General features: G+C 39.7%; 1 protein-coding gene across 3 annotated transcripts in view; it reads right to left on the bottom strand.

The window, feature by feature from the left end:
* Positions 1 to 23,539, bottom strand: part of COL11A1 (collagen type XI alpha 1 chain) — a 234,301-nt gene extending 210,762 nt beyond the window's left edge. For 2 of the 3 annotated variants that reach the window (XM_048861614.2, XM_075131590.1), the window contains exons 1-2: positions 23,048 to 23,501; positions 3,428 to 3,595 (exon numbers count right to left, since the gene is read on the bottom strand). In XM_048861614.2, coding sequence (XP_048717571.1) covers positions 3,428 to 3,595; positions 23,048 to 23,162 — 283 coding nt within the window. In that variant the 5' untranslated portion in view covers positions 23,163 to 23,501. Of the gene's footprint in view, positions 1 to 3,427; positions 3,596 to 23,047 lie in introns of all 3 variants that reach the window. The other variant, XM_075131591.1, reaches the window with a different exon arrangement.
* Between the last annotated feature and the right edge of the window lie 283 nt (positions 23,540 to 23,822).

Below are 23,822 nucleotides of genomic sequence, written 5' to 3'. Positions count from 1 at the left end.
ACCCAGAAGCAGGACGCACCCTACAAGTACCTTCAAATACTGTGCATATCCCCCCACCCAGTCATGACAGAATGAAACACTGACATAATTCTAAAAATGCCATCTTGAAAATACCGCACACTAGAAAGGGTGTCACATTGACACATAATCAGTGCTTTCTGGATCTGCCATGGCATTCCTCACACAGACAGAAAGAAAATTATAGTAAATGGAGTGAAAATCATAGTAGCTCTTTCTATGGTAAGTGTTTAGATGGTGGTCCAGGCACATTCATGTTCACAGAAAGCATTCATTGCACCACATCCCAAGACAAAATTAACACCGATGAGGAAATCCTCACCCCTTTTAAAGTCAATGGCAAGCCATCCATTCCAAATGCTTTACAAACAGAGTATTGGGTCCATAAGCTGTTTTATGGCTCAGTTTATTAAGTACTGCCTACTAGACTCTTATAAATGTTTTCTTCTGAGTTCTTTGTTCAAAAAGTGGGTAGCATGGTGTTTTTCCAAATAGATTATGCGTTTTAAGCCAGTTTTTTCCCTCTCTCTTTAACTGACAGTTTCCCCTTGCATGCCCCAGAAAGGAGAGTTCAAGAGGTGGAACAGCAGGGTGAAACTGAGTGCTCCACCTAGTTCTAATCCAGAAATCCTGCAGAGGTTAGGAAGAAAAGCACCTACATTGAGTCTGCCAAAGGCAATTTAAATTTATGTGCCAACAAACAACATAATGAACATATTTACTCTGGCATTCAAGAACAAAACGAGCAGTTACTACTGTAGCTGTCAAATCTAATAGTTAGTCTACAGTGTCATTCATAAAATAAGTGCAAGTTAACACAGGAACTTTTTGTGTGCTCACAAGCAAACCCACTCAAAATCTGCTTGCATGTCATGGCATGAAGATTGAAAGTTTTTATATATATTAAATATATATATATATATATATATATATGTGTGTGTGTGTGTGTGTGTTTAATAAACTGCAACACTTTCAATCAAGTGAAAAGAGTGAAAGCAAAATCATGGAATGAAAATTTGTCATCCCTCCCCCCCCACCCCCCCAAAAAAATGTGCTTATTTCGTGTCAGAGAAATCAGAGATGGACTGGAGTCACATTACCTGTTACCCACAACTAACCACGTGTAGTACCCAAAATACCAAGATACCCTTACATAATGTCAACCAGATGGTACTTCTGGGAATGATTTTGCAACAACCAACCACAATCTGCATTTCTACCACTGCAACATAACTTCCAGAAGCGTTGCTTTTAAAATAGACTGTTCCTGGCACAGAAGTAAGAAACTTGGCAATGCCGTCCACCTTATGGATCTATCACCAAATATTCATAAAATTCCCTCTGATAGAATGATGAGAAAACCAGGTAAAATTACTTAGTTTTACTAAAATTACTCTGTCAGCAATACTCATGTTGCTCCCATCAATGCAAAGTATGAAGTCATAGCAGTGGAAGGCCTTTTTGTCTAGGAACACAGCCAGTCATATATTTTCCTTCTAGCCAGTACGTGTCAGTTATCATCCCACCTCAGAGGTTTGCCACTTTAACAAAGAAGCAACATTTGTTTTATTGTGCTGCTTGGTCCATTTCCTTTCCTTTCTATACACATGTAAATATGTTACCATACCACTATTTTTGTAATCACTGTTGCTGTAATATGACAACTGTAATTGTAGCCTGAATTCACCAATATGTTAAACCATACAGTTAATTTAATCTAGAATCTTTGTGAAATGTTAATCATTTTGTCTATTAATTGATAAAATATTCAATTCAGGTAAACACTCAAAAGTTCAGATGCTTATTTCAATCTCTAGCTAAACCTCTTGATTCTGAAAATTTGAGGGTAGAAATCTCCCAAGAAATGTTTTTACACATTTTTTCAGGGTTGCTTTTCTGGTTGCAGTACAAACTTGTTCTCCTATGCCTGTTACTAAGTATAACTATTGCCTCTTAAGATAACTGGATCCAATAGTTGTCTTTTGTAAATGTTCCGGATTAAGCAGTGACTTCCTAATACAGAAGCTGAGAGAGTTCATATGGTGAGGTGTTTTATACACTGAGACAAGTTTAGTGACTAGTTAACAGTATGTCTTGCAGTCCTTACTCAAGCAAAATTCTCATTTAAGCCAATAGGTGTTTTGTGAGTGAGGATTGCAGTACTGAGTCTGATCTTCATAAAGGCAATGAAAAAATAATTATTACAGTATTATGTAGTATCAAGCAGTATTTCTCTATTTATGGCATTTGATGGCCTGATTCACTGATCTCTTGCACCAGTGTAAATCCAAAGTAGATTTGAAGTTAGTGGAGTCACACTAACATAAAACTGGTGTGAGAATAATCAGGCCCTAAATATTTGGTATGTAATTTTTTAAAAACACTCTGTCTGCCCATTTGATTGGCTGCTTCCTGCATTTGTAACTGAAAGGAAAGCAGGGACATCTCATGATGCTACACTAGTTAATGGGAATGGGATCTGTGCTATGCTGCAACTAGCAGAAAAACACAGACAATAAGAAAACACATCAGGAAGCACAGACCGTGCAATCTCATGGTGGGGGAGCTTTCGTCGGATTGATGCGGGGGGAGGAAGGTAGTGGCCTATTTAAGGGTCTCCCCCCTCAGGAACTGGGAGCAGGTGGCCAAGAAGGGTGTAAGGTATCACCCTGAGCTGATGACACTCAGGTAGGTCATTGACCCATGCACACCTAGTCACAGTTTGTGATGTACACGACAATTGCCTGAGCCGACTCTCATGCCTGATTAGCAGCTTCCAGCCCTGGGATTAGTGTAGGATTTAATTTTTTATGGTCTACTGTGGACATGGTGCTAGTTGCCTTATTTAGGACTGGGAAAGAATTCTCCCTCACCACCATATTAGGCAGGATGGTGTGGGGTGAGTTTTTGCCGTTCCCACAGCAGCTCAGAGATCTGGTAAATTTGGTCAGAGGAGAGATGTCACAATTTAGCAGGTATCCTGTGCTGGTACTTATTCCATAGGGATCCAGTTCCCTGAAAAACTGGATTTAGAAGTGACTTAGGGGAAGGCATCCCTAAAGAAGCTGGGGAGCAGAATTGGGTCTCCTAACATCTGGTACAGCAGAGAGGCATTGTCCATTCCCTAGCTCCTTAACCTGCATAACTTGGGCTTAGTGGTACAGTCCCAGAAATGTGATGGGAACAGCTGTGGAGAGTGGTGGGGGTCATTGCAGCCCTCCACTAGGTTGAAACAATTAAGGAAGGAACAATGACCCGCATGTACGAATTACTGTAGATTAGTTCCAAGATGAGTTAAATAATATAGTAGTGGTCAAATTAAACCACATCCATTGTATATTGTTTATCTTTCTGCCTGTCTGGGACAATAAGAAAACATGCCAGGAAACTGACTTTCTTATAGACTCACCTGGGTACAGTTGCTTTGTTGGGGCACTGAGTTGTGCATGTTTTGAAACTCTGTAGGCAACATCTGATTCTTTTGAATCCTTTCTGTTTGTGCAAAATCCTGCTGTTCTTAATATTCCTTCTGGTGACTTGTGAAATTCTAATGCTTTTAGCACATCAACTGGTTCAGCTGAAAAAGTAGCAAAAACAACAACAAAGAATCATTCATACTGCAACATTTCAAAAAGGAAATGAATTTCATTGCTAAATTATATATGCAGGTGTCTGATCATCAGAATGGCTACATCATATTTTGTTTTTTTGCAGGCTATTCTTACAGTAGAATATTATTTTAACAGGGTCATTTTCTCATCAAATATCTAGGAGCTCATCATACCCAGTGTAAGTTAGTTAAGATCAGATTTTTTTTAACGGTCACTTGCTAATTGAGATTTACTATTTCATAAATAATCTGGAGATTAGTGCTTACAACACAGATTCCTTTAACACATGAATTCTGATAAGTGGAAATGACTTAATGAGCATTTCATATATTGTACCAACACTTAGCTCTGAAACATAATCTTCTTTGACCCCTAATACAAATATACATTCTGACCACATGGGACTGAGCGTACAGCACTCTTCTCCAGAGGTTGGTAGGAAAGGGGCTAATTGTCTCCCCATCTAGCTAAAAGAAGCATCACAGGAATTTTACAAAGTTGGAGCAACTGTGGGGGATTAATTAATTTGCCCTCCACCCTGCTGAACACATTAGAAGTGGGATGTGCTCTGGAGAGTCTGGCCACAAGGGTCAAAGAGGAATGATTTCTAGAAAGAGGGCTGGGGAAAGTTAGCTGCTTGGGTCTCTCTTTTTTCTAGAATTTGACTGGACTGAACCACACTTCAGATCTTTATTTGGGATTTTCACTGTAGGGAGCGCTGTTGTAGTCGTTTGTCTCTTAAAGGAGCAGGATTATGTTCACTATTGAGTCTTACAATAATGAGCACAACAAAGATGTTTAATCCCCATACAGGCATGAAGAATCATCTCTCGCTCAGAACAGCTTGCCGTGACACCTTGTATTCATTCTTATGAGATCAGAGCATTAATATATAGTAACTGTTGTTCAGGCACCAATGCTTAATTGATCTCTGAATACATCCAGATTTGATTTTAGGCATAACAGGATGATAGTGTAAACAGCCATGATACTGTAAAATGTGTGCAAGCCATACTGGGTAGCTCAGAAAAGGAGTAAATAGACAGAGCCTGTTGTTTCTAGGTCAATGGTTCACATTATTATTTATTATTATTTATATGGCAGTAGTGCCTAGGAGCCCCAGTCATGAACCAGGGACGCATTGTGCTAGGCACTGTACAAACACAGAGAAAAAGAGGATCTCGGTCCCTGGCCCTGCCCCAGAGGTCTTACCGTCTAAATAATCTAAAACAATCCAATCAAGATTGCTGGTAGCCTGTGGCTGCTGGCTGGTGTGAAGTAATTTTAAATTCTCACTCCAGGTCCTGGTAAACAAGTGTCCACATAACAAAAACACTCACAATTTGAACTCTTTGGCATCCTTGGTTACTGTTGCAGGGATGCCAAGGATTGAATGGCATGGAGACAGAATTACTTTCCCCTCAAAAGAGGCCAACTCTGGACTTTCTAAAGTAAAAACGTTCCAAGGTTTCCGTAATGAGATGACAAAGTATATGGCTCCTTCCATCTGGTGATACATTTTCAGAAAAAAATACCAGTGAGCTTCTGCTACACTTATTTTAAATAATTCTACCTCTGATATTTTCCTCCCCCACCAAGATTACATTATTATCAAAAATAAACACAATACTGAATGTTTATCACAAGTTAATACATCCTGAAAGAATCCCTAAATGTACACCTGCTACAAATAAAAGATATCTATTCTACATTTTCCTAAAACTAAATTTAAACATTCTGAAAAGCTATGTTTCAACATTAAATAATCAAAATCATTACATAAAATCTAAAAATATGAGCTTTAACTTTGTAAACTTTGGTTTATGCCTTATAAAAGCATTCCTATTAATTTCAATGAATATGATATATGTTCACTGAACTGTCTCATTACTCATGTGGGAGACATGCCAAAGCACTTCTACAACCGTAAAAGGGTTGGCCAAACTGTTTCTCCAATAACTTATTGGTGTTTTTTGCAATGTACATAATGATTAGAGCTGGTAAAAATACTGCAGAATCAGTAAATATTAATATTCATTCAAATTCCAAATGGCTGCTCCCAGAAAACAAATGTGGGAGTTGGGTGAGGCAGCTTACATCACATTGCCCATTCTGTATGGCTTCAGGGGAGAAATAGGGATGTCAAACTGGCACTCTTTATTTTATAGAGAAAAAGATCATTTTAACTGATTGTCTTCCCTTTGGGCCCAATCCTGAAGTCTCTAAGCAGGCAAAATTCTAACCACTTTCTGTAAAGGCAATCTTTTAAAACTAAATTAAATTACTTCCACTGTTAAGGCTGAGCAAATTCTCAACACAAATGTATTTGGTGAATGTATCACTTCTTTCTCCTGTTCATGAACTGTAAACAAGCAGTAGTAATGCATGTATTCTCTACTGACTATTCATTTAATGAGTCCACAAATATCAAGTGTAGGCCTGAAATTCAGTGCTTGTGAATATTCATGTATTTTAATGAATGTTCACCAACAGCAAACAGAAAGGTTGAAAACATAGTAAAACTGAAATTCTAATTAGAATCACGGAAATGTTTGTGAATATTTTTCTTCACTGTTTGCTCAACCGTAGCCAGTATTGTCTTCAGTACTGATTTTGCTTCAGCTCAGCATTTCATAAATCATTCTATCAGTAACACATGTGAGTGCGCTTATAACTAAAATAGTTCATTCTACTCAGCTCATTGCACTGCCAGCATGAAGATAGATAATCAAAAGCAGTCAAGTGTGTGGTTAAATCTCACTCTGTAAAAGTCCAACTCTGGACTTCCTAAAGTAAAAACGTTCCAAGGTTTCCATAATGAGATGACAAAGTATATGGCTCCTTCCATCTGGTGATACATTTTCAGAAAAAAATACCAGTGAGCTTCTGCTACACTTATTTTAAATAATTCTACCTCTGATATTTTCCTCCCCCACCAAGATTACATTATTATCAAAAATAAACACAATACTGAATATTAATACAAGTTAATACATCCTGAAAGAATCCCTAAATGTACACCTGCTACAAATAAAAGATATCTATTCTACATTTTCCTAAAACTAAATTTAAACATTCTGAAAAGCTATGTTTCAACATTAAATAATCAAAATCATTACATAAAATCTAAAAATATGAGCTTTAACTTTGTAAACCTTGGTTTATGCCTTATAAAGGCATTCCTATTAATTTCAATGAATATGATATATGTTCACTGAACTGTCTCATTACTCATGTGGGAGACATGCCAAAGCACTTCTACAACCGTAAAAGGGTTGGCCAAACTGTTTCTCCAATAACTTATTGGTGTTTTTTGCAATGTACATAATGATTAGAGCTGGTAAAAATACTGCAGAATCAGTAAATATGAATATTCATTCAAATTCCAAATGGCTGCTTAGTTTAACTAGTTTTGTGCCCCTTTTGCTGTTTGCAGACATTTCTACAGACTTCTTCCTCATTACTGTTTGGGTAACGGCTGTTTATGGAATATCTGAATTGGAATGTCAGCAAGACAAAAAAAAGATCATTCATCGTTTGTTGTTCTGCTGTTTTAAAATGTGTCTGTCAGGGATCAGAGGGATATCAGGTGATATAGGTGATTGCTCACGCATCACAAACAGCAGATCGTCAAAACGGAATACTTTCCAAACAGCCCAGAAGATAAAATTTATTTCCACAAACTGTTAGTCAAATAATTTGGACAGCAAACCTAGCAAGCTTGTTCACAACAATTTTCAAATAGGGAAACTTACTGAAAACAGATAATTTGGCCATCTCCAATAACAATATAGCTGTTTTGCTAAATAAGAGTAGACCATGAGTAACAAATTAACCTTATGACATATTGTCGGATGACCACCACTTTGCCTGGCATAACAGAAAATACAAAAACACCTGATTATTAAACTTTAAAAGAAGTGGTGATCCAAAATGAGAAAAGGAAGTTCCCTGGTAAACCTACAAAGAAATATATAAAATGCAGTGCCTCATTCATCTGGGCCTAGATATCTGCAAGAGGAAATCTCTTTATAAAGAATTTTGGGACCCTGTGCACCATGGGAATTGCTGAGGGGTGTAGTGGAATCTTCCTTAAACTAGTCACAGTTTGTGATGTACAAGACAATTGCCGCCCTGGACAAAACTTCAATGTACTGCCCCCACTTCTCACTCTCTAGAACAGAGGTATTCAGGGAAATATGCCTTGCCCAGGGGCGGAGGGCAGGGCGGAGTGTGGCAGGAACGGACATCAGATTTTCTGGTTGGGGGAGAGGGTGGTGTGGCAAGTCTTCTGATAGTTCAGAGGTTATGGTAAACATCTGTGGGCCCGGAGCCATACTCCAGCACCACTCACTCAGGTTTGGCTCTGACACTTCTGTCATGATGGAGGAGTGGCCTGACCAAATTTGAATGAATGAAGTTTTAACCTGGCACACAGGGTCACAGTGCCACAGTCCTGCTTAGATTTGGCCTGGCCACCCCTCCATCATGATAGAGGGATGGCGGGGCCAAATCCGAGTGAGTAGCAATACTACCTGGTTCACAGGGGTGCAGTGCCACTCAGTTTATTGATTTGGGTTTTTCCCGGTGGTTGGGAGCCTCCCTGAGGTGGGGCCCTATATAAGTGCCCCAGGTGCACATTGGTTAATCTGGACCTGGTTGATATCATTCAACACTTGCCCATATGAGGAAGCCTGAGATACTAAGGACCCTCCAAGTTTGTACGTTGTTCAGTTTTGACTGATCTTAATTTTGCAGGATATTCTATTGCATCAGTAGATATCTGCCTGTGATAGACCCTCTCACAAAAGCTTCCTTAAAGTGACTCTTACTCAGCCTGACTCTAGGTGGTACTCTTCTGGTACAATTTCTCCATCTGGCATTGAAATGAGACAAGGTTTTCACTAGGCAATGGAGTGTATTTGAAATTTACCCCGTCTGTTTACTTCTCCTAGGAGAAAAAAGCTAAAGAAAAATGCAATAACTATTATGTCATATCACACTATTGCATCCAGGTAGTATATGGCTTCTGATTTGGTGTCTGGGGATGGGAATGTAAGGAAATACCAAACTATTAAAACTGCATGCACAGATCTCTCTTCAGATGCACAAAATGGGTGCATGGCCCTCTTTGCAAAAACTATAATTGATCAGGAAAAATTCAAATACCACATCTGAAAATTTGGTTCTATGGTTGCTGTGATAAACTGGAAAATAAGTACAAACCTGTACAAGTCCCTGACCTTGCAAATGGATCTGCTCACACATGCCTTACAGCCACAAGAAGTCCCAATGGCTCAAATCGGACCCTATATGGACTAAGCAATCACATGCAGAAAGATCTGAGCCCAAGGATGTCCTATTAGAACACAGCTTTAGATCCTAAGAGGCCCCCTGAGGCCCAGATCACAATTGTGCTGGTTACCAGACAATGGAGAACCTAGCCAAAGAGATTCTGCTTCCCACGAAATATCATAGTGCAGAGTTCTGCAGCACCTCTGTACCGTTGACAGGGGTAGGATTTGGCACAAAGGGACTTGTTTTCTCCAGATGTGTAACTTCCATGGATGTTATGCAGGAATAATGAGAGAAGAGTTTCATATTGTTGGATTTGCTGAGAGGACATGGAGGACTGTATTGTTTAAATTCTTTTTCAGTGTATTGATTGTCAAAAACAATCATTTTACAGTTTCCTTAAAAACAATCTCAACGTGTGAGCGAGGTTCATGTGTTTCCATCTACCTTCCATCCATCAGCTTTTTTCGGTTTGTTTGGAAGTGTTGACTAGTAAGCTGGAGACTGGTGCCCAATATCCCAATACAGAGAGGCCAAAGCACAAGACAACCTTAATGACACAGTGTCTTTAGAGCAAAAACACCTCTCTATTTGAGACATTTAAATTTACAGGGCAAATTCTGCTCTCAGTTACCAGAGTAAGCCTGAAATAACTCCATTCATTTAGGGAAGGTATTTAGATTTACAGTTGTATAACTGAGAGCAGGATTTGGTCCACAGTATTTCATACTGAATGTAGCATTTAGGGCACACTTTGTAATCTTCCACTGCTTTTTATGCTTGTTGCACACTGGACTAAACAAAAAACATGGAGTAAAATAAACCAGAATGGTACAAATATAAAAATAACAGCTTTGAGGAGCAACTGAATGTGCAGAACCGTGTTCTGAGTAGGAATAAAAGATCAACTTCTCTGTTGGCATAATTCCATTGAAGAATTTTTTTGGGGGGGAGAGGGGGGTTACACAAATGTAAACATAACAACTAGAAGTCAGTGGAGTTACACAAGTGTAAAACTGGTGTGAGATCAGAATTAGGCCCAGAGACTTTAAATATTGAGGAAGATTTCACCATTTGTATTCAAGATGGCTGCTGAACTGGCATCTGGATTACTGCTGGAGATGCTCTTGATTAAGAGTGACTGCCCTGCACCTTTAAGCAGGAGGGTGATTGGCTGGATGACCAAAAGAAAGGAACAGTGCTTTATGGCTTGGAGGGGGGAGAAAGATGAAAACTTCTGCAAAAGGGATAGCGTGGTTGCTGACTCATCCCCTAGGAATGGAAGTGTTTAAAAGATGCAACCCTGGGCCTGTAGCCTACCTTTTACAAAGAGCAACCTTGGGTGGTCAGTCACCATTAATGTGCTGTCATTCCATTCCAGATGTGGGCAACTTAAACTTGGTTTCCAGCAATTATACATTGCCAGAGCAGCACAAAGTACCTGGAGTATGCAGGTGAATCTAGCCCTTTTGTGGGGAAAGAGATAGGAAGTGGTGGTTCCATTTTTGGGTCATCACTTCCAGCATTAGACTTTCCACAGATACAATGATTTTTAAAAAATGTATAGTGCCCTACTACTTCTTATGGATTAATAACCAGTATAATTTCATTTAAAAAATAAAGGGCATTTATACTTTGAAAAGTGACTTTGTAAAAATGACACTAGGATTCCATCTCTGGAGCAGACTCTGATCCCCTTACTCACAATGAACAATATCTTGCCCTCCATTGACTTCTACACAACATCTGTATGGGGTTAAGAATCTGGCCTTCTTTGGAGCCAAATTCTGATATCTCTACTTATGTTGCATAGCACCTTACTCTGCAAGCAGTACCATTGATTTCAGTGGGACTATTCTAGGAGTTATGTACTCCTCATTGTTGGTAATGGCAGCAGACCATGGGTCTTCATATTTAATATTTTATAGTGCCATAAATATACACAGCACTTTACTCACAAATAAGAGAGAAACTTATTTTTCCTCACCTCTTTCTGTCCCAATATGTGGCCTACAGTCTGTGTTAACTTGTGTGGCTTTCCCCTCCACACTGAGGAAACTCCACATGTAGGAGATTCCAGGGCAGGGGCAGTACAGGAATCATGCTGTCAAAGAGGTGTCAGAGTGCTGGGGAAGCCATGCAGCAATACAGAAGCTCAGTTTCTCCACCCAGATGGCTTGTGCCTCTAGCTGATCCTCCAAGGGATCTGGAGCTTCACATTCATAGACTGGAAAGGGAGGAGGAAACCCACACACCCACACCCTGTCTGACAGGAGACTCTGAGGCATACTCAGCTAGTTTAAACCAGTGGAACTCCATGCCCTTTGTGGGAATGCTCCCTGTAGGTGAACACAGAGCACTAAGTTAGACAAAAAACAACCAAAAAGGGGAGTGGTTGTAACAAAGTCATAAGAATTTACACTGTTGACGTTTGGTGTACTTTATAGAATTTCTGGATTTTTTTCAAGTTCAAGGCAAGAGGAGATGGCTATTACCTTTGAGTGGTGCTATATTAAATCGTCTCAGTTTACAAGAATGTTATCTCTAACTGTGATTTCTGCAAATTCAATCTGGGATCAGAAAGTCGGACTGTCTAGTTCATGCATCAGCTCCCACCATTAAGATTCTAAAATTATAAGAAAACCTAATAAACCCTCCCATGGCTGTGTCTTTTCTGAAGGAGTAAAGAGTAGCACAAATGTATTTTATTCTCTAACATATGCAGATATTACTTTGGATTTACAAAGGAAGCAGATATTTTGAGTTAAGAAAGTGATAGTATCTGACTATAACCATGCTTTAAGGCTAATTTTATTTTAGTAACTAGCAGCCAAGAACATCTCCGGATTTACAATGGTGGAGACTGGAACCTTCTTTCTAGTCACTGAACAACTGTAGCACAGGCAATAGCAATGCAAGTTTCCAAGGATGAAAAAGGTTTTCGGTCTCTATGCCTATTCAGTATTGGATCCCTCTGTCCGGGGCAAAAATGGTACAACTAGTGCTAGATACGGTGGTGGGTTTGGGATTGTAGACTTCCAAAAGTTTCACAGAACCTATCCATCCTTGCCTACCAACCTGGGCTGTATTCAAAGTGGTAAGCTAGAGGTAAAAAGCTCCAGCTCCGATGAAGAGTAGCGTTTCCTATTAAACAATTACACATTTTTGAGTAATAGCTTCTGTGCCTTACATGAAAATTGGAAAACTATTTTAACAAGTTTAAAACAGTAATATTTCGGTCAAGGGTCTGTTGACTTTAGGACTTTCAACCTAAAATGTATTTTTACTCCAAAACACAAGAAAAACCCTGACAGAGTCACATTCTTGGGTTCCACTATAATACTGAGAGAGATAAAATCATGTCAAAATAGCAACTGAATAAGATTTGCTTGACTCAAGCTATCAGTAATAACTAAAGTAAGTATAATGTGTCATCCTTAGTGGACCATGTACATATACATACAAATGGGATTGATCCTCAGCTGGCTAATGGAGCTGCACTGTTTTATACCAGTTGAGGTTCTGGCCCAATCATTCTGAGCACTTAATGTGTCTGTATCACATCCTTTACACCTAGGTAAATAAACCACTTATCACCTCAACCCCTTTTTTTTTAATGTTCATATCAACTACCTACACAATATCTTGGACAGTAATTTTGTCTGCTTTTGCTGCAAAACAAGAGATTGATCCAAGGTCAGAGCCTTGCTACTCCTGTCTAGAGAAAGACAATATAGAATACCTGGGCACTTCACTGTTGGGAATTATGATTTTAGGGAGAGTAAATCTTCAATGTGCTGTGGTCTGATCCCTGCTCAAAAACACCTTTCTTGACTTTAACAGGCTTGTCAGTTACCAGCCAGTACCTAACCCCACCCCACCTTCCTGAGGATGGTCATTGAGAAGCTGGTTATAAGCCAACTCCATCATCAATGGATATCCTCCAATAATCTGGATCTTAGCCAATTGTGTTTCAGACCTGGATTTGGACAGATAGTCTTCATGGTGAACAATGACCTCAAGGCAATGGACTGAGGTCAAATATCCACACTAATTCTATAACATCCATCAGTAGCCCTCAAAGCACTTGACTGAGGAAGTATTGCTCTCTTGTCTGAGGATCCTGTGGCAGGAACAAAATTCCTTTTCAGTGGCTTTGATCATTCCTTTAAGAGACATCCCAGAAGCCTGTGATGGGCAATTGTTCTTCTCACTTGTGAAGTCCCTCAATGTCGATTTTTTCGCCCTCATACATGGATCTTGCCACAGCCAAAGACCACTTAAAAGCTTCAGCTTGTGCAGAATTTGGTTATCCACCTTTTAGGTAGGGCAAACAAATTTCAGCACATTTCAGCACTACCCCTTCGCTGCATTTTCAGATTCAATTAAAGGTGCTAGTGACTGAGCACTATAATGCTCTAAGATAGAGTTACCCTGAAGATTACCTCTTTCCTTATGCTATATCACCTCAGCTGTATATAGAAGGAAGGCATGCCTGACAATAAGATTATTGCAGTGGCAGGCCTCTGGATCAGGCATTAATTCCCATCAGAAATCTCACCAAGCCTGAACCTGACTATACTTAGTTTAAAAATGTAACTCTTTGCTCAAGTGTCTAATAAAATATAGTTGTTGAAATCATCTTAGCAATTAGTTTTTGGGCTGGTAAATCCTTAGCTGTTCTCTTCAGTTCTGGGAGAGAATTCAGACAATATACTCCCAATTTGGGGAAAGTGCTAGATCCTCATCACCTAAATTATGTATAAGGCTTCCACCTTTTAAATGGATGTAGTAATAAATGACAATAAACAGTTTTACCAGGATTCAATTACTTTACATAGATACTCAAAAAAAAAAGAAAAAAAAAAGAGACAGGAAGCTGTACACTGAGTTGTCCAATATTTTGAACTATATTGGACAGATATTGATTTTCCTCCTGATTTTGCAGTTATTCATCAGCAATGTCCTCACAATCAATTTTTAAGTATTAATTCATTAGAAATGCCCCATCCTAAATAGAGTGTAAGAGTTGGAGCCACTAAACACAGTAGGCCAGATTCATCTCTGGAGTACACAAGAGATTAATTTGGCCCAATAATATTAGCTTCTGAAATGTTATTTTTTTTACTTTGTATTGTTCCTTAGTAAATGTGATACATTATGTCGATAAGCTGTTCTGTTGGAAATATCTCAAAACTTCATTACAAAGTGGAACTCAGAGTGTGGATTTACTAATCTTTCTTCGTTCCTAAATTTAGTTTTTTAAAAGTTTACTCTTGTTTCATTTGATTGTGTCAACTATTAAAAGGCTAGCTATCATTTAGCAGTGAGATTCTAACAGTCTAAAAACATCCACACCCGGTGAGTGTTGATGAAAAGTCTTCAAGTATTTCTTATTTATGGCCAAGTCTTTCAGAAATGGATGCCTAAAGTTAGACACTTAGGTACATATTTAGGTTTCTAAATATGAGGTGCTGAGTGCTCAGTACTTTTGAAAATCACACTATTACTTAAAGACATAGAAGTCTAAATTTAGGGTCCTAGTTTTCTAAAATCTTGGCCTCTGTTTTTTCAGCACCCATCCAAGGTTCTAGGTGCTTATTACAATCTAATAGCAGTGTCCTATTATCTGTGAAGTGAGTTAATGGCCCTAGGCCAGCTCCTACTTGGTAGATATCCAAATAATAAAAACTACTATTACAACAGTATCTGACACCAGTTTTGATCATCTCCTCAGAAAGGCAAAAGATTGAATGGGCCTGGAGTCTAAATTATCCTTGCTCCCATGTGATTAATGAGACAGATTGGTGGGGGAGAATGGAGTAACTGGACTGTCACTGCCCATGCTCTGTGTCTGTACAGTGTAAGTCAGACCAGAATAAGAGAGAAATGTGGGAGGCAGGAGAAAAACGTAAATGCCGATTGCGTGAAAGCTTTTATACAGGTTTATTTTAGCTTCCATTTTTCAAGCTTTATTTTAAGCAGTTCTCTTACTGTGAAACCTGATAACTATTTTTTTTTTTTTTTGCATTACTTCTCACAGATTATCAGCCTGTTCTCTAATTCTGTATACGTTTAGCTAACAGTTTAGTTTAATAGCTTAAAATGAACCTGCAATAACAGGACAGACCCTAAGTAGCCAATAACTAGTTAATCAATGGGGGAGCATTTACTAACAGCTCTTGATTTCGATATGGATAGCTAGAGGTAAAGCATTTCCAATGGAAAGTCCTTGACTTTTGGATTCACATCCCTCTTTGGTTGAACAGACTCTGAGTCTTTTGGCATTTAGGGTACAGTTCAAAATGCATGTACTATTACAGGCATTTGCCATATAGGGGTGGTTGCTGGTTTTATAATGCAATGACCCTATTTATCTTTTTTTATGTTTGTATCGGAGTAGTTTTTAATGTTGTACATGCACCCAAGGACAATTGTGATGGGCACATTTCAGAAGTTGAAAACCAAACATAAACAGTAATTATTATTAATTCTTAGAAAGTTTCATCTACCCATCCCAAAGTGCTTTACTAAAGTGAATATTTATGATTTGCCCTATTTCACAGACTGGGAAAATGAGGCACCGAGAGGTTAATTTTCAAGATTTAGAAAAGAAATCTAAACTATCTAGTTGGAGTGGATGTGCAACAACTCTGAAAATCAGTTTATCCTTATCTAGATGCTTAAATATCAATTTAAGAGATTAACTTTAGGCACCCAGGTTTGAGATTTTTACTCATGACTGCTACTTAGAGGTGAGAAATGTAGTTCTTTTAATCACTACAGTTTTATTGCACTTTACCTTAAGAGCATTCAGATAAAAATGCCAAAGGCTGATGGCACTTCCAGGAGGGCTAGGATATTGTTGTAGATCACTTCAATATTTGGTTGTATAAGAAGAACAGATTATCCAGATGCATACAGGAATGCTTTAAATAATTACTTCAATAACAGGTGGGCTCTTTCAAAAGCACTCAGAACTGGCCTAACTCTGCATCCGACGAAGTGGGTATTCACCCGCGAAAGCTTATGCTCCAATACGTCTGTTAGTCTATAAGGTGCCACAGGACTGTTTGCCACTTGGCCTAACTCTGTTTCACAGAAGTCTGACACTGAGAATCCTACCACTGACTTTGTCAGGAGCAGTTAGGCCAATGCAGAGCTCTCTTAATTCACTCAACATTGTTAAATTATAATTCAACGAAAATGAAAGCACACAGTGAAGCTATTTGATGTATTTTAGATGACAATCAACAAGTAATTGTGTCTCTTCTCAGAGCCCAAAACTGTAAAACACATGTCGTAAAAATCCTACTCAGGTCTCACACTGAGGTCAATGTAAGGATTGCCTGTGTATAAACTGCAGGCTCAGACCCTTAATGATGTTAGCTCGAAGGTATCAGTCATTTAGCTGAAATATTTTTGCAGGAATTAAGGAGTACCCTTTTAGGTTTTCATTACTGACCAAAAACAGTCTAGACATGGAGTGTAACCTAAATTTTTGAGGTTGAGGTTTCATGAATACTTCACATATTTTGCCTAAACAGTGGCTTCTTCATTATTTAGAGTAAGACCTTCTTTTAGACTAAGTATATTAATTATTTCATATGATAATCAGCATTCGTTAAAACAGAGCATGCATTACCTCAATCTGATTCTGAGATTGCTTCCACTATTTTTATACCAGAGCAATATCGGGTCAGATGTTCAGCTGGTATAAATCCTTTAAACTCCATGGAAGTCTTATGCCAATTTGCAGAAATGAGGATCCAGCTCAGTATTGATTCCACTGGAGCTACCGCTGGTTTACATCAGAGTATTGGTTGATGAAATCAGAATTTATTCTCACAGTGTCTAAGCATGATGAAGCCTCTTTTACTTGCTGAGCTAAAAAGTTCTTTAGTAGAACTACTAGCTCATGGAGACAGTACCTTCAGATGTGACATTCTGAGACCATCAAAACACAAATTAAATTCCTGGAATATCATTTTTCCATTACCACAATCTCATTACCATGTCACTGGCTCTGCTGATCACCATTTTTTTAGGTTAGAGGGTAACCTAAAAATGGTGATTAGCACAGCAAGAGACACTGTGTCCCCTCTTTTAGTAGGACATGTGGCTAATAGTTAAATATAAAAAATAAGTGATTGGGACTTCTGAACCCAAATGTTTGCAGATACACAAAGGAGGTATTTCATCGAAACCTTTTTTAGCTTTCAAAAATATCCTGATTATAGACTACAGCCTTGAATGTGGTATATTTGTACATTTTTCAACTATATATATATATAGAAAATCTTTAGAAGAAAAGAACAGGCATGTAAGGGTCAGAACTTCAGCTGGTGAAATTTGGAATAGCTCCATTGAATTCAATGTATCTCCACCATTTGCACAAGTTGAGGATCTGCTTTAAAAAGTCCCACAGCTTGAGAACTTGATCCTACAACTACTGAAGTCAATGGCATAACTCCTTATGACTATAAGCCAAGCAAATCAGCCCCCCCAGTTTTGCATCCAACTGACATCAAAGGTTTTTGACCTTGAATAATAATCTTGTTCCAAAATTATAATTAACCATTTAGATTGCTAGAATATTTTTAGTATTTGTGTTGGGCCAAATCCTGCTCACCTTAATGGTGGACATGTGGTGTGTAAGACTCAGAGTTTAATAATACTCTTCAATTGAACAAAATGACTAGCATTTGGGCCATTTTATACAGTCACTATGAACTTAATTCAGTTGCTATTGACTTCAATGACAGCAAGATCAGTATCTGTACTTTTTATTGTGCATTTGTTTTTATTATGCATCCTTCATTTAAACCTGGTAGCAAACAATATGCACTTATAACACCACCTCTGCCAAACAAAATTCTATTTCACATGCTGAATGCATTAACACTTTGACATATACAGAAATCCCAGGCCTAAAATTTACTAAGGTTTTTATGTCCCCTTTACATGTGATAATGTGCTGAAAGAACTCAAATACTGCCAGCTCCTGCTAGTATTTAAATAACGAGGTCAACAATTAATGTATTATATTTATAGTTTGCAAAGGTGGTATTTAAACCTTGGTATTCTAATTATAACTATTGACAAAATGCATCTGTGTTCATCTAATTTCAGTAAAAGCTAATTTTCCCATCTCTGCCAGGTCCATCCAAAGGGCAAGTCTTTATTGCTTTGTGGGACTGTGAGACTCTACTTGCTTAACACAAGAGGTTTCTCCCAAGGTCCATTTAATCTATTTGCACCCATTATCAACAAATAGTCAGGACAACAATAAATTAATAAATGTTAAGAGAATTTCTTATGAAAAGAAGCAAAGAGCTCTAGTGAGAAAAGAAAAACAACTTCTTAATCTTGTTGGCACATGGAAACCCTACTGTTCCTCACTGTACAAAAAAAAAATAATAATAATAATCTGTAAGAGGCATAATTGCTCCAGAACATTTTAGGTGCAACTGAAGTTCAGCAATAATGCCATGGTTCTTTTGTTATGCTTTACCTTTGTTGGAATTAAAGGTCCTATTGCTACAAATACTGCAGATGCCAAATTTACCAGGTTTTTTTTTTGTTGTTGTTTTTCACAAAGCCTTTTAACTTATCAGAAAACATCATACAGTCAAGAATAGGTTTTGTGTTAAGGAAGCTTTTTCTTTTTAGTATAGAATATCAATTCAAACAATTGCCTCTGGATTAATATAGATATAGCATTTTAGATATGTATCATTTGTGTGTGCTGTGTTTGTGTGTTTATATATATTGGACTTGATGATAATATATTTTAAACAAGACAAAAAATAAAGCTAGGAAATATGAAGGGTTTTTTTGTCTTGTTTTTGTACTGCAGAGCTAGTAAAAAGACACAGCCTGAATTGTCCTTTCAGGAGTCTGTCAAGTCTCCTTGTAAATTAAATATAAAGCACTAGAGTCTGCAGAATCTACAATACATACCAGTCATATTTCTTTGTCAGTTGCCTGTCTAAAACAAAGCCTTTAATTTAGAATTTCTGCAATATTTCTAAAAGAAAAAACAGACATATTCATGCAGGGTCAGACAGCACATTCTGGGAAGATAGGACCATTTCACCTGCTGATCCCTGGGACTCAAACAAACTTTTCAGCTGGGCCCACCAGTAGTTATTCTCAATAAATCTTCTTATGGGTTGATCAACTTAACTCTTTTTTTTTTCAAGCTTGGAAATGTATTATCTCTTTAACCTTTGGAGGGTTGTGGTATTTTTAATAAAATGAATCTGGCTTTTACAAATATTTTACTATATTTTAAGTTAAAGGAGACATGAAAATTGTTCATTTTCACAATTGAGCATTAATGCATAGCATGCCAGTCAACAGCACAGGGGAGCTACATCACTAATAAGCTGATCTGACCAGACATTTACAAGTTACTATTTGAAATCAACACTTCTGTGTTGGTTAATAATAATTAGATGTTAAACAGTTTTATTTTGAGAAAGCTGAAGAGCTACATTTCCACTGAGACCCAATAAGCATTCAGAACTGAATTACATACTTTTAGGTGGGTATGGATATTAGAAAAAAGTTTCCTTTTCCATTGTAATGGGCCCAATTCTCCATTCCTTATGCACCAAGAATTTCTGCTGGTTTCCAAAGAAGTTTGGGAAGCATTCTAATGGGATGACTAAAATAAAGCATCTACAATATATTCAGGCAAATACTCTGTCGTCCATGGATTTACTTAAACAGAAGTTCATATATTTATTTTCTTTATATAGCTGACCAATCACATTTTCAATCCGAATTCTTAATATTGTTCTGCACACTGATGAATAGGAAGGTTTCCATTTACCAGAAAAGCTTAAAAAAAAAGTTGATTTTCTTTCATTTCTTGCTCATGAAATTTAAATCAGCATTACAATAGTGCATTGACTCCAGGACCTTGCAAAAATTTATAGTGCTGAAGCCAAGCCATTTTGACTAAATGAGTTTATTCATTCCAAATGCATTGCCAACACATTTGGTATTTAAAGGTGAGAGGGTTGGGGGTGGGGGGAATCAAAGAAAGTCTTTTAAAGTTGTATTTTGTTTACTTGTACCAGGTTATAAAGCAAAAATATTTTCTAACGGAGTTGCTGAGAAGTTAGTGGGCACTGACGCGACAAAATATATTTCACTGTTTTCCCCATTCATTTGCTTCTCATTTCTATGGCTTTCTCTGCCTTAAGGTGGAGAACCTCAAGAGCCTAAACAGGAATTCTCCACCCTCGTTCATCCCAGGACAGACAACTATCATTTTTCTTTATGGAAAAAAAAAGCAAAGCAATATGTAAGAAGAAGTCAAGACTCTTAGGAATTTTGTTGAGGTCTTTCTAAATAGCAGGAAATGTCTTATTTAAAAAAGTAGTTACTATAAAGTTTAACGCTTTATATGAATACATTGTGTAATTTGCTTTATAAACTGACAGTTTATGAAAAGCCCAATAAAATAAAAATCAGAGGTCTAATCTTAATGTAGTTACAAAGATATGATTTATGCTGCATTCTGATGAAACACTGCAATATATTCACTTTATCACATAAGTTACAATGATGTGTCCAAAAGTTTTATTTATTTTCTTTCCTGCTTTCAAGTGTCAGTCACTGAACAGAGCATTTTTGTCTTAGATACTAGTGAATGTTATTTTCTTTTATCTTTGAAGTCTTTTAAATGACAGTGGCGCACATAAAAGACTATTCAGAAATAATTTAATAATACTTCATATGGGAAATTAATCCAGATCTAGCTGCCACTAAAGTCAATGGAAAGACTCTTACTGACTTCAGTAACAGTTGGACTGAGCCCTAAGCACACAGCTACCAGCAATTTGTAAGCAAATGGCATACCCTGTTTCTGAACATTTAAACCACTGTGTTACTTGTCAGGCAGTTTTCAGGAAAACTCACAAACTGTGGAAAACTTAAGATGCTCCCTGTCATTTTACATTTCTGAAATTTCCTTCCTTCATTAGAACGGAGAAAGAACTTTAAAAGTAATTCTTCACTCAGGTATTATTTTAGTAAATGTATCAATCTAACAAATCTTTGCTCCTGTTATTATTAAAATTATTTCAGTAAATACCAAGGAGCTTGCGCTGAATTTTTATCGGTGCTGCTTGGGTTCAGATTTTCATTTAAAATCTAGATTCAACCCCAGAACTCATAATAAATACTGTTAAGAAGTGAAGGCTGCAAAGAATCATCTCCAGCTCATATTCAATTGGCATATTAGGTTTAAAACACAATCTACCCAGTCTTTGTCTTCAGTATCCCTCATTCAGTAACTTCAGTTTCAATATAGTAATGAGTACCCAAACCCCTGCAGCTAGATGGGGGGCAAAGGGGGAGGGTAACTTATCCTTGGTGTAACTCCACTGGAGACACTGGAATTGCAGCAAGGATGGATTTGGCCCCCTCCTCCCTAAACTGTATATGAGACCAGCAGGGGGCAGAATTACTGATTGATCGGCCACAATTCAAGTGGTGACCAGGTACAAAATGCTGAATGGAAACTTTGATGATTCACCTTTCTGTGCTCCCCACCATAACTACTGTTGACTCAGAAAGGGGAAAACGACACCACTGTTCTCTTCAAAAACGGGCAAATCTCGTCACAGATAATGATATAAAGAAGTGAGCTGTGGCTCACGAAAGCTCATGCTCAAATAAATTGGTTAGTCTCTAAGGTGCCACAAGTACTCCTTTTCTTTTTGCGAATACAGACTAACACGGCTGTTCCTCTAAAACCAGGACTGTGTTCTGGGAGCATCAGCCCCCTGAGGCTGTGAGGCCCCCTAACAGCTAGGTTGCCACAAGAAGAGCCTAACCCCTACAGCAGATTGCAGTGGAAAGAAGCGGCATTTCCACTCAGCTAGGAGTTCAAAGTCACTGGAGAATGCACAGCCAGGTTATATGTGTAGTTCCACATATATGCAAGCAGATCTTTTAAGGCCATAAGATCGGACTGTTCCGCTGGTTTCCAACTGAGGTCCCCAAACAGGACGCTTCTGGACCGGTTGTTGCTCCTCCTCACACTACCAGGCATCTCTGCAGGAGCGCAGCTCTTGGAGTTGAGCACTAGGGGTTATGCACTGCGCGCCCCTCCTCCCACCCACCCCCAGACGTGTGAGCTCAGGGCCCTCCCTACCTTCTGAGCTCCCCCTCCCGAGGGGGAGGATTGCGGCTTCTCGCTCGTCTGCAAGCTCCCAGGAATTGCACCCTGCTAACCATGTCCACAGACACCTAACGGACCACTCAGTCTTCCCCAAGGATGCGGGGAAGGAATGGGTGGAGGGGAGGGGGAGCTGCTACTCGGTGCAAGGAGCCTAGCTCCTGGCACTGACCTCCCTGCTGTGCCACGTAGTATCCCTTAGCTCCCAAACCGATCGCCCGGTCAGTTGCGGCTCTCCAAGTGCGAGCTGCACACCCCACCTGGCAGGGCGCGCAGGGCCATGAACTTGGAAGAGAGTTGCCGGGCTCGCAAGGGGCCCATTTAAAAGAGATGTTCTCTTCCCTGCGTTTTGGAAAACTTTTGCCGATTAAAAATCTTTGCAACGAAAAAACAGAGAAAGAAGAACTAAGGAGTATTTGAAATCTTGAGATTTCCCCCCTCTCCTCCCCCGCATCTCCCCGCTCCTCGGAGGAGAGCGCAGAGACTTTTGTTACACTTTAGCCAAGACTTTGGGTGAACTTTATCGGGTTCCTGACTCGGTACGTTCAATCGCGCTGAAAATCGCAGAAACATCTGTTGGTTTTAAAAATGGATTTCGTGGTGGAGGAAACACAGAGCTGTGTCCAAAACCGCCTTGCTTCGCCCCCTGCTCCCTTTCCGCAGTTACAAGAAAGAGGTCGATGTGGGGGTCTTGAACTCATCAGCACTTTAGAAAAGCGCCTGTAAAGCTGGTTCTGCAAGAGGCTCCCAGCTGGGCTTAATACCCTGAGCTAACCCCTCACCCCATTATTTTCGCCTCCCCAGGACGGGGATCTCATTTGACAGGTCTTCCTCTAAAAACCTGGCGGCAGCATTGTCCTGCATTTTCCTCCCCAGCTGGGGAGGGGGGCTGGCTGGTAGCGCCCAGCTCCCGTCTCTTTCTTACCTCCTCTGACCTCTGCAGCCTGGAGAAGGAAAGTAAAAGCGATGAGTGTGGTTACAGTGGAGTCCCGCAGCCACCTTTTCGTTTTCCATCTTGTGGACCATCTCTGCATCTCCATGCTGGGCGCCCACAAGTGTGAACCGGACTCCGGGCGCCTTCAATGTATACCAGCTCCGTCCCTTCCACGGTATTCCCAGAGATGCTGCCTCTTATAGAGCCATCCGTGAACCACCAAAGGGGATTTCTTTTCGTCCCGCTCTTTGCTCCGTGCAGGCCCCCTCCGCCCCGTCCTCCCCCGGTGTCCTGCCTTCAGACTGCAGGGAGATGAGGGGCTTTAATCAAAACGCCAGGAGCGCGGCATCCCCCTAAAGGCTCCATCCCGTCAGAGGGCTGGGCGAGAGGCACTCGGCAGCCACCCCCGGGAGCCCAAACTGACAAGCCAGCGGCAGGTCAGAAGCCAATCGCACGCCTCCTCCGGCAGCCCACAGCCCGCCCTCCCTGGGCCCCGCAGGCTGGACCAGCCCCCCGAGCCGCCCAGCCAGGGCAGATCAATACTTGGGGAATGAAAGGAATGGCAGGAGCAGCCCGCAGGGAGCCTCGGTGCTCAGCAGCGCCCCGGCCAGTCCGCTCCGCAGCCGGCTCCAGCCTGCTCGCTCCCTGTCCCGGGGGTCGTGCGGCAGGGGCTCAGCCCGGACCTGCCGGGATCCGCTCCCCGAGCCAAGTGGGGGCAGAGGAGGGGCGGGTGGGACGGGGCAGAGAGCGCGAGAAGCGGGCAATG

This window comes from Caretta caretta, chromosome 8, assembly GCF_965140235.1.
Source record: "Caretta caretta isolate rCarCar2 chromosome 8, rCarCar1.hap1, whole genome shotgun sequence".
In the NCBI taxonomy this organism is placed as follows: domain Eukaryota; kingdom Metazoa; phylum Chordata; order Testudines; family Cheloniidae; genus Caretta; species Caretta caretta.
Note: the sequence above shows the minus strand (reverse complement) of the source record. Positions and strands in the feature narration are given on the sequence as shown.